Source organism: Paramormyrops kingsleyae, chromosome 7 (assembly GCF_048594095.1).
Source record: "Paramormyrops kingsleyae isolate MSU_618 chromosome 7, PKINGS_0.4, whole genome shotgun sequence".
Lineage (NCBI taxonomy): Eukaryota > Metazoa > Chordata > Actinopteri > Osteoglossiformes > Mormyridae > Paramormyrops > Paramormyrops kingsleyae.
In genome coordinates, this window is record NC_132803.1 from 33,181,853 (window position 1) to 33,193,943 (window position 12,091).

At 48.3% G+C, this 12,091-nt stretch overlaps 1 protein-coding gene across 1 annotated transcript in view; it reads left to right on the plus strand.

Annotated features, from left to right (window-relative positions):
- Positions 1 to 12,091, plus strand: part of megf10 (multiple EGF-like-domains 10) — a 68,786-nt gene that overhangs the window by 34,842 nt on the left and 21,853 nt on the right. The window contains exons 6-9 of the mRNA XM_023845277.2: positions 3,453 to 3,699; positions 4,509 to 4,629; positions 4,997 to 5,133; positions 10,378 to 10,590. Coding sequence (XP_023701045.1) covers positions 3,453 to 3,699; positions 4,509 to 4,629; positions 4,997 to 5,133; positions 10,378 to 10,590 — 718 coding nt within the window. The remainder of the gene's footprint in view (positions 1 to 3,452; positions 3,700 to 4,508; positions 4,630 to 4,996; positions 5,134 to 10,377; positions 10,591 to 12,091) is intronic.

The following is a 12,091-nucleotide window of genomic DNA, read 5'->3' on the forward strand; positions in this document are numbered from 1 at the left end:
ATTTGGGATGCAGCCGGGACGAATTTGTGACTCAGCCGGGGTCCATCAAAGTTCTGCTGCCGTTCGCGCTCCTATTGTGTGTCCCGCCCACCACATGAGTGTCACATTGCAGAGTTCAGAGCGGGGTGGGGGAACAGCGGCCACACCGCCCTCCCTTCCTCCCATCCAACAGAGAAGTAATTAATTTGCTCCCATCTGAGAGCAGCCCGCGGGCCCTGGGCGCAGCTCGCTGGCGCCTGCTACACGCCGGGATGTGCCCACCAGCGGCGCACACGCCTGGGGTACCAAGTCACGGTCTGGAGTGACACAGCCGGTCCTGCTGCCACACCGAGGCCACCACAGTAGCTGAGGGTTTTCTGATGGGGACGCGTGTGATCCAGTTTTCTGGCATGGCCGATTTGCTAACCATATTTGTATGTTGTTGTATGTATTTGTAAATACTGTAATCAGACATGACTACCTTTGGATGTCATCTTAAAGCCCTAACTGTCCTCTTTAAGGAACTACAGGACTAATAGAGTGGCATTTATAGTATGAAATATGAGCAAAAACATTATGTCCTACCCAGAGGTCAACAATGAATTGCTGGACATTTCGCTTAGCTGTTGGGCCACTTTCCCGGTTAGTGGTGCAGAAGAACTGGGCCCTTCCTGGCACGGGAGCCCAGAACCTTCCGTTTATGAGAGAGCCGATGGCGCCTGTCGATTAAAAGTGACTAAATGAGGGAGTGGGGGGGGGCACGGAGGTACAGCTGGGCACCGTGACGTTAGCGGGCGCGACCCCCGTGTTGCCCGGCGGATGACGTGACAGGCGAGGCAGGCGCGCAAGCGGATTAGCGGCCTCCTCTCATTACGGCGCCCCGGCTGTAATCGCGGCCGCGGTTACCCCTGTGATACCAGCCCACCTTTACTGCCGCGCCACTTGTGTGACGGGGGAAGCTGCCAGTTAATCTGCACCAGATGCGTTTTACTACAGGCGGGTTTTACACCATGGCCCAGCTGTTAGACGCTGTCCTCAGAACATCCAGAGCTAAGCTACCTAGATCAGTGGTTCTCAACCTTTTTGCACCGCGACCCAATTTTTACTGTGCCAGCTCAGTCGCCACCCTATATTAAGTATAGGTCTTAATTAACGCTGTGATCAAGCGCGCAGTGCACTCTGCAATTTACACCAATCAATGCCTGTCGCACAAATCTGATTGGATGTGCCAGTGAATTTTAAATTAAGCATCTGTGTGGCTTCCTCAATTGGTTGAGGGTTCACTAGTTTTGTGCTAAGCATTTGCAGACCCAAAACCATGTTTATATCGGTTAATTCTAGGACTGGGACTGGGAAATCTGATCGTGGATCAGCATAGGAGCTTGCTGGTTTTCTAACTCCGCCTCATAACCCTTTCAGAACTTGCCGTGACCCATGCTGCTCTAGATGACAGTCTTCCAATTAGATGATGGGTTTTTAGTGGTTTTCTGTCTCTTGTTAGTGTCGATTGTTTGCAGGGGTGTACTGGATGGTAAATACCGGTTACGCACCTACACACCTTAATTACAAAACAGCATTTTTTTCTTCTCCTTATAACTGTTAACCCCCCTATAATAAGGTTGAAAATAGTAAACAGACCAAGTGCTTCTTCGTTTTTAGTTTTATTTATTTTTATTGTTCGTTAATTAGTTATCATCGAATACCATAGCCTGCAGAGAGACTTTGTTTCCAATGAAGCTAGCTGGCTAATAGAAATATGTTGGTGATGATGATGATGATGATTTTGGTTTCAGTGGTAGTGCAGCTCTCCATAGATGTTAATTAGTTTATCTGCCTTTCTGTTATGGGACATAAGGGTGTATAGTCAGAGTTGGGTCATTCAAATCCAGAGAGTAAAAGTCCAGACCGGGATTTTGTTTCAACCAACCAGCTGAGTACCCTGTGACTGTGACTCTTTATACTCAACTGCTTGGTTGAAACAAAATCTTGGTCTGAACCTGAATTACCCAACTCTGTGCATAGTTTATCCACCATTTTTTTACCACTGCACCACTGATTATTTGTACACAAAAATAATCAAGATAAATGATGTTCCACATAGAAAATTACCCATAATTGCATCATGTGATCAGTTTTTAAATCACGTGTTATTATTGTAAATAAGAACTTTGATGTGTGTTTGTCTCAGGGATTGTATTGGTGGTCTGTGCATGTTTGTGCGATGACTGACGCCGCACGGTGCCTCTGTAAAACACCTTTTTGTCCCCATTCATTTGGGGTTGAACACTATGTTCCCAGGCTGCTGATTACACAGCTTTACACAAAGTCTCTTCTAACTGTGGGAACATTGCAGTTAAAGAGGGCTCACTTTTTGCCGAAAACCTCAGCTTATATAAGCTAAAGGAGGGTTTCCTCAATGTAAACGTTATTTTCTTTCATATTTTTCCATAAATAATTTTGGTGGGGGGTGCGTGGGGAGGTAGTTTACATGGAAACACACATTATAAAAGATGAAAAACATGAGTAAAGTTGAGGTCAGGAGGGCAGGGGCGGGGACGTGTGTGTCAGAGCCCGGGGGGGGGGGGAGCCTCCACAGCGATCAGAATGCCCTCCAATAATCCATCCAATGCTTTGGCAGGCACTATTTTTGCACACTTATTTGGAACACTGTCGTTTTCCACAGGGGTGTTGCTGCTTGTGTTGCCTCAGTGTGTTATTACCTCTGCGGCGTAAGTGTTTGGTGATTGGCAGCAGTACACAGTGGTGAAGGGGTGGGCAGGGCAGCCTTTTTTGATCAGGATATTGGTGGCACGCCCCAGCTTGCTGTAAACAGCTGGCAGTGGACTCGTGTTTGGGTTACCCGCGGGGCCTGCCATGACCGAGGATGCAGAGGAACGGCACACGTGTGCCCGTAGGTGCCAGTGACACAGGACACATGGGCAATTAGGACTGTCCTGACAGTAATCTGCATAATTGGTGTGCCTGCCCTCAGCACGTCTTTATAATACAAGGCAAACTGCACAGGAAGTCATGAATCCCAAGATTCTCTTGTGTGGCTCTGCTGGTGTTGGTGATTGGTGTTTCTCAATACCACGAATGCAAAGATCGTACTTGTGGTCTTGGCATGACTAGTCTCCTGTGTCCTTGATATTTGGGGTGGAGCAAGAACGACATTCGGAGATTTTTACCATCCTGTGTATTTCTGTTGCTGAACATTGGAATCGATCTTCGACAATAGAAGATGACGTAAAATGGGTGCACAAGAACACAAGTATGTTCAAGTACACATATTGAGTCATACCCCTGGGGAGGTGGACAGTAACCCATCATACTCACTGACTCTGCTTCAATGGCCTAGAGGGACCCAGTCGAGCTGTTGGGTGATTAATGTCCCCTGGCCTCAGCCTGAACCCCCTCGCTCTCCCCTGATTTCCTGACTGACGGTTGACCCTCTCTCCACTTCCTCCCATCAGCGTGCGACAGCAGGCACTGGGGGCCCCACTGCAGCAACAGGTGCCAGTGCAAGAATGGCGCTCTATGCAACCCCATCACGGGCTCCTGCTTGTGTGTGCCGGGCTACCGCGGATGGCGCTGCGAGGAGCGCTGTGAGCCGGGCTCCTACGGCAGCGGCTGCCAGCAGCACTGCCAGTGCCAGAACGGGGCTACTTGCAACCATGTGACGGGGGAGTGCCGCTGCCCACCGGGCTATACCGGAGCCTTGTGAGTCCATTACCTTGCTAATGGTGGCAGCTAACAACACTGGTTAACAGCAGAAGCTAATGGTGCTGGCTAACAGTGTCAGCTAACAGCTGAAGCTAATGGTGCTGGCTAACTGCGTCAGCTAACAGTGCCAGTTAGTGATGCTGGCTGACAGCAGAAGTAAATTGTGCCGGTTAACTGCAGCGGCTAACAGTGCCGGCTTACAGCGGAAGTTGACAATGCCGGCTATATGCGGTAGCTAGCAGTGCCATTTAACAGTGCTGGCCAATACAGCAGCGGCTTATAGCACCGGTTAACAGCAGAAGCTAACAGTGCTGGCTAACAATGCTGGCTAACAGTGCCGGCTAACAGTGCCGGCTAACCAAAACCCATCCAGGCCTCCTGCACACAAACTGCAGGAAAACCCTGCTTGATAGTAAATATAATAAATATTTGAGCCATCACAATTCTCAATTTTATTTGAATATGTTTTTTAAGTGGTCATCATTATTTCTCTTGAAAGATGAAACAGAAAAACACAATTAAACCTAACAGTTATAAAAAAAAAAGCTGTGCAGAACAACAATAACAACAACATAACAATAACATTTGCTCACACGAGAGGATTTAAGCCTGTCACTGTACCTTTCTCCTGTAACTGACAGTACACATCCCGTTTCTTTGTGATAATCATGCTTTTGAGCTGGTGGTGCGATGTTTGTAGAGGTCAGACCTGCACCGTTACTCATAAGAATAAGCAGGACACCATACAGGACTTTGTGTCACATGACATGGACTCTGATTCACCCTTCTCCCTCTCTCACTCCCAGTTGCGAGGAGCTGTGTCCACCAGGCAAACATGGACAACAGTGTGAGGAGCACTGTCCCTGCCAGAATGGGGGTGTGTGCCACCACGTGACTGGGGAGTGTACCTGCCCCCCAGGGTGGATGGTAGGGCCCCCCCCCCACGCACTCCTCCACATATGACCTGCTTTCCGTTACCGATGATGGTGAAATCACTTGAGTGATAAACACAAATAAGAACTCCTCGTAGTGCCTCTTTGCCCTTACATTCTTGCCCTCATTTTCATTGTGCCGTCATGAATGCTCTGGATACTATCACATTTCTGTCACACGTATTTGCTTTTTTTTTGTCCTGTGTTATGTTTTCGCCCCTCTGGCAAATCCGGGTGAAAGCAGCATTTGGATGTAGAGACACAAGGGCTCATTGTCCAAACTGCAGTCTGTCTTCCTGGCCTTTTTTGCAGTGTTTGCTTCTGTGCGACGGCTCACCCACATGGCTTCTCCGTCTCCGCAGGGCGCCGTGTGCGGGCAGCCGTGCCCGGAGGGTCGCTACGGGAGGAACTGCACGCAGGAATGCCAGTGTCACAACGGGGGCATGTGCATGTCGTCCACGGGGCAGTGCCAGTGCAGCCCCGGCTACATCGGGGAGAGGTGAGTCAGGGCCCTGCAGTGACAGAACTCAGCCAACAGGTGGGGCAGTCGTTAAGGCCTTGTACTTTTGACCTATGGGTGGCCTGCTTAAGTCACAACATGGGATTCGTTGTTGTACCCCATTCCTGTTAGTCGTCCCAAAAAAATTTCCGTTGTGACATCCTTCTGGACATAAGCCTCTGGCTCCACAGCTGTCTATTATGATGACGCAGAGATGGAAATACAGTAGAATATAAATTTTCTCAGACAATAGCAAAATTAAATTAGCACAAAAAATCTATGGTTAGGAGTTAGAAAAGTTTCCCTTAAGTGCGTTAAAAACTTTGGCGGAACAGTGATTACTGTGGATGTGATTATGTAATGCACGATGATTAAATTATCGAGTGAAATTTCAGTGCTGTCCTGTGATCAATATACATATAAAGAACAAGAATTGCTGAAATGTTCGTGATAAGGAGGCAGGCGAGATTTCAGGCATTAGCAGTGCTGTCGATGGTAGCTCTCCCTATGCGGGGAAACACTGGACTTTTGACCTGAATACTTGAATGAAATGTGAACAGGCCGACAGCGTGAAGGAAAAGCAAGAGAACAGATCGATTCCCCTCCCAGAATGGCAGCAAGGTCACAAGCTCTCATTATTTGGTGAAGCCAACTGTTCTTAATAGGGATCTGTGCTGTAAATAATAATCACAGCGCTGTCATCGGGACACGCTCTCCCCTCCCGCTTCTGCCAAAACAGAACAGGGATAATGTGGGTGTGAAGCATCTGCAGGTCGACACCTCACGTGCAAACAAAACAAAACTGCCAGCTTGTGCTGAATATATTTGCATTTATTTAGTAGATGTCTTCGTCCAGAGCGACGTGTTTTTTTAATTTGAGAAAATCGCATCAGCCAGTCCCTAAAGTAACTGGGGGCCAAGGGCCTTGCTCAGGAACTCAGTGGTGAAATCACTTTTTCAACCTTGGGATTTGGACCAGCAACCTTCCGATGACAGGCACAGTGCCCTAAGTCGATGAGCCATAATACTATAAATTGCAAAATGTGACGCAATGCTGCATAGTCACAATGTATAAGTGGCAGATTCAATAAATATGCCCACAGAGTGTCTACAGAATAGTTCCATCCATCCATCCATCCATCCATTTTCTGAAACTGCTTGTCCTATTCAGGGTCGTGGGGGGTCCGGTGCCGATCCCGGAGGCTACAGGCGCAAGGCAGAGAAGGGGAGCCGCCTATTGCAGGGCACAGTGACACACCATTCACACCATTTTCACACCATTAATCTGCCAGGCACCTTTCTGGATTATAGGGACACCCAGCTGCTGCCTAAACGCATTATGTCGCTCCTTCATTTAGTCGCAGTATAGCAGCGACGCTCCCTCCTGCAAGTGGATGCAATGTAAACTGCATTGCTGCAACCGCTGAGGACAGCGTGACCCTAACCCTCACGGTGACAGTAGTGTGATGACGAGTCGCGAACTGAGAGCACAGGGAACAGGATTTGATCACCTTTGCCCCGCCTGGGTCTGTGACACAGCCTTTATCGTGCGCTTTTATGGATTTTACATGACATTATCTTACTTAGTGCATTAAAGTTACCACAGCATGTAGACTGGTGTTATGTACAGTCAGTCCTGCTACAATGCAGTGAGTGGCCCAGTGGGCTAAGTCTCTGTGACTGTGATCAGAAGGTTGTTGGTTTGAGCCCCAGCCTTGGCAGCACAGTCACATATCTGTGGGCCTTTAAACAAAGCCCTTAACCTCCAGCTCTCGGGGTTCACCACACATGGGCTGACCCTGCACTGTGACCCCCAAGCTGCGGACAGCAAGATGGGATCGGCAAAGAGAATCATTCCAATATACCTGTTCTTGGCAAATAAAGCTTGTTTTTGTTTAATGAGACTGATATGTTTAGATTTTTAGAATATAAGACTTTGACCTGTGCAATGTGTGGATGTACAACAAGTTTGATAGCTGTGCCTGTCTTCAAATAGTGTTTCTGGTTTGCGTTGAAGCACCAGTAGTGCTTTCTCTCCAACTGAAGATCCCGCAAATACAAATGTGACATCAGTAACACCTGATCCATAGTGCAATATCACGTGTTGTAGCAGTACTGACTGTAGCCAGATTTCTCTCTGGGTGTGAATCCGGTGCGCTAGAGTCGTAACTCATAATGGATGAGCTGGCTAGTGCTTATGACTGAGAGGAAAAAATCCCAAAAGTATAGACCCCCCCACCCCACCCCACCCCCCATCCAGCCTACAGGCCTGTCATTTGATTTAATGAGAGCAAACCCAGATTGACACAGTAAACAGCGTGGTGGTGAGGCTGACTCCAGAATTAGCCTGTGTTTGCCCCCCTCCCCCACATGTAATCCTGTTGGTTGGAGGGGTACAGCATGAGGCTGGACCAGGCTCCTTTGGGGGAGGGGCGTTTAAAACAAACAAAATCCACAAGGACTGTCTAGTACTTGTATCAGGCACAAGAAACAACTGCCATTTTTAATCAGCATCCTTGATGAGCAGTACAAGGGAGCACAAAGCCCCCCCAGCTGACAGTGTTTCTGTTATAAGCAGAGTCCTTAAGAGACATTCCAGTCACGATATGATGAAGTACCGTTCCCAAGGCTGTGAAGACTCCGCGGAGCTGCGCGTTTAATTAAATGCTTAACTGGACTTTCCATGCACAGGAGTCAACGAGAAGCTTCCAGGATCCCTGCCAGCTGTTTTGTGCGAGTGCTTAAAGAATAATAAAGTTAATTATCAGTATTATAAGTTCATATGAAGGCAGAGAGGACAAAGTATAGCAGAAAGAGTCACCCCCCCCCCTAAAAAAAAATGAGACAGCTGTGAGATGTCTGGCAGAGGAGCAGGAAATCACTGAAAATATCCTGGGGTGAAAACGCGACCAGCAGACCGTGGACAGCTTCCAGGTCGGGCCAGAGGATGCGTCCCGTGGTCTGCAGCAGATCAGGCCGCAGCCCACTGGAATGGCCCCAGAGGCCTCCCCGCCTCCCCCCCTGGATACCACACCATGGTCCTCGGCGTAACCGTAATTCTTGAATAGCAGGGCTGGAATCTTCGGAGGGACACTGCTGCTGTCCTGTTGAGTAACCTGCTGTCCTCAGCTGGTTTGTCTCAGTTGGCATTAAAGTGACTCCCAATTTGCTGTCTGATATGAATTACGGATTGAACACTTCAGACTGATATTACCCATATATATATGTTGTTGTTTTGGATGGTTTTAAATGCTGATCAGGACTGTGTCTCTAAAGCAGATCCAGTGCTGACAGTGACCCCCCCTACAGGGGCGCAGGGGTCGGTGCTTGTCACAGTGTGCGAGGAAACGGGCCGATGTTTCGGCACACCCCAGCTGCTTGGCCTGGTGGCTTCCGGCAGGCTGGGACGTCAGCCCAGTGGCCCATAATTACCAGAATCAGGAGGAGCGTGCACCATATACTTATCCAGCCAATGAACCTACAAGAATAGAAATACAAGTGTGCTTTTATGAGTTAATAAGGGCTTCTGGAAGCGCAGACGTCACAGCTGACTCTGGCTAGGCCAGGCCGCCATGTCTGGCCACACCCGCTGGGTTGGAAAATAGTCAAGGCGCAGCCCAGTGTGGTGAGACGGCAGAGCAGAGCGTGCAGAACGTGAGACTGGGGGTGGATCTGCACCGGCAGCACCTGTCCAGCAGGGTGTGTCGTTGGCCGGCGACCGAGGGTCACATTATCTGTACTAATCCTGAAAGAAGCCATTTTCACATTCGAGGCAAGAGATTAAACAGCCATTAAGGTCATAGGTGAGACACTGCTGACTGGCAGCCAGCCAAACTTGGACTGGCTCGCTGTCATTCAGGTGACAGATTGGAGAAGATGACAACAAGTGATGCAGATTTACACTTTTCCAGTTGTACTGATTCTTTCAGATGCCTTTGCATCATTAAACCAGTTGCTGGTGAAAGAGAGGGTATTCCGATTGTGAATGAACTGAACGATGAATCACTCATTGAATGAACTAAACAATTAATCACTCACTGAATGAACTGAACAATGACTCACTCACTGAATGACTGAACAAACTGAACAATTAATCACTCATCGAACAAACTGAAGAATGAATCACTCACTGAATTAACTGAACAATGCCTCACTGGCTGAATGAACTGAACAAACGGAACAATAAATCAGTCATCAAATGAGCTGAACATACGGGAACATTTCGTGCTTAAATATCTCCTCCGAAAAGCATGAATTGTTCTTGAACTAGAGTCGCTTCATAGTAACCATGTAGGTTTCACAGTATAAGCTGTCAGGTTTCTTCGCGTTTCTGATCTTTCTCCCCATTATATAGGCGGACAGCTTCGGGGGCTGTTAGGTATCAGGCCACATTCTGGGCTTGCTGTGACCGACATGTGGCAGCAAGGTGGTGTGCGGGGGGGTGGACTGGGCCCCGGATCTGGCTCCTGAGTGTGACGCGGAAGGTGTGGCCTGGGGCGGGAAGCGACACGGTGCTGCGACGGGGCCCCATCTGTTCGCGCGGCACTCGGAGGGGGTGAGCGAGTGGGAATAAGCAGATAGCATGACGACCGTCAGCGTCCCTGGAACCCAAGGATGGGAGAACCAACTGTGCCTTCATCAGAACTGCAAAGTGAAGCCAGGTCTGCCCAGTACCAGGTCCTTACTGAGATACTGCTCAATTACAGCAGCTCTGTCACCAGGAATGGGCAACAATCCCAGCAAAATACTGAGAGACGCTTGCGGACAGCTACCCTAAGCGTTTGATACAAGTTAAGCAATTGAAAGGCAATATCACCATATAGTAACAAAGTGTTTTTGAATTTTTGATCCACTGTAAATCTGGCATAGTGACTAAAAGCAGGTAGATTTGTGGAGTGCGGGGTGCTGGAGGTAGAATTTGCCGGGAATGGCGCTACCGGGCGGCGCTAAGATTTACCGACCTGGTGGGACAGGGTTGTCGTGGTACAAGTTCTTGACAGCAAATTTTATCGCCGCTGGATAGCGAAATGACAGATTTCTGGGACATCTTCTGCGGGGGTCAGGGAGCTGCTGTCAATTTGAGGGAGACTCCCGGACTTCCGGTGGGATGTCTGAGTGTAGCTGCCAGGCGATACGGTAGCAGGACGCTTCAGAATAATCCAGCAAGGTCACACAGCCTTACCAGGGACGTGAAAGCGGCATGTTTGGTGACACTCTGCTCCCTCGGTCCCCCTCGCCTCCCAGGTGCCAGGAGGAGTGCCCCGTCGGCACCTACGGTGTGGCCTGCAGCCAGACTTGCCTCTGTGCCAATGGCGCCAAGTGCTACCACATCAGCGGGGCGTGCCAATGTGAGGCAGGCTACACCGGGGGGCGCTGCGAGGTGCGCCTCTGTCCCGACGGCATCTACGGCCTCAAGTGTGATCGCCACTGCCCCTGCCACGCCCACAACACCCTCAGGTGAGACAGCGCCCCCTACTGGAGGCATTATCAGCATGCAGCTGTACATTTTTAATCTGCCATATTTCTATGTATTTAATATATTCTGTTGACTTTGTACTAATCAGAATTAAGACATTTTAATGTTGTTAGTGTTCGTTTTCATCAGTTAATATGATGCAATGATATACACTCACCTAAAGGATTATTAGGAACACCTGTTCAATTTCTCATTAATGCAATTATCTAATCAACCAATCACATAGCAGTTGCTTCAATGCATTTAGGGGTGTGGTCCTGGTCAAGACAATCTCCTGAACTCCAAACTGAATGTCAGAATGGGAAAGAAAGGTGATTTAAGCAATTTTGAGCGTGGCATGGTTGTTGGTGTCAGACGGGCCGGTCTGAGTATTTCACAATCTGCTCAGTTACTGGGATTTTCACGCACAACCATTTCTAGAGTTTACAAAGAATGGTGTGCAAAGGGAAAAACATCCAGTATGCGGCAGTCCTGTGGGCGAAAATGCCTTGTTGATGCTAGAGGTCAGAGGAGAATGGGCCGACTGATTCAAGCTGATAGAAGAGCAACTTTGACTGAAATAACCACTCGTTACAACCGAGGTATGCAGCAAAGCATTTGTGAAGCCACAACACGCACAACCTTGAGGCGGATGGGCTACAACAGCAGAAGACCCCACCGGGTACCACTCATCTCCACTACAAATAGGAAAAAGAGGCTACAATTTGCACGAGCTCACCAAAATTGGACAGTTGAAGACTGGAAAAATGTTGCCTGGTCTGATGAGTCTCGATTTCTGTTGAGACATTCAAATGGTAGAGTCAGAATTTGGCGTAAACAGAATGAGAACATGGATCCATCATGCCTTGTTACCACTGTGCAGGCTGGTGGTGGTGGTGTAATGGTGTGGGGGATGTTTTCTTGGCACACTTTAGGCCCCTTAGTGCCAATTGGGCATCGTTTAAATGCCACGGCCTACCTGAGCATTGTTTCTGACCATGTCCATCCCTTTATGACCACCATGTACCCATCCTCTGATGGCTACTTCCAGCAGGATAATGCACCATGTCACAAAGCTTGAATCATTTCAAATTGGTTTCTTGAACATGACAATGAGTTCACTGTACTAAAATGGCCCCACAGTCACCAGATCTCAACCCAATAGAGCATCTTTGGGATGTGGTGGAACGGGAGCTTCGTGCCCTCGATGTGCATCCCACAAATCTCCATCAACTGCAAGATACTATCCTATCAATATGGGCCAACATTTCTAAAGAATGCTTTCAGCACCTTGTTGAATCAATGCCACGTAGAATTAAGGCAGTTCTGAAGGCGAAAGGGGGTCAAACACCGTATTAGTATGGTGTTCCTAATAATCCTTTAGGTGAGTGTATAATATCATTATAATTATAATTAATGTTTCCATTAAAAGGGATTATATATTCTTCATTGAAAACTTATGATAAATAAGTTTGATTCAAATATCTAATAGTTAAATTGAAA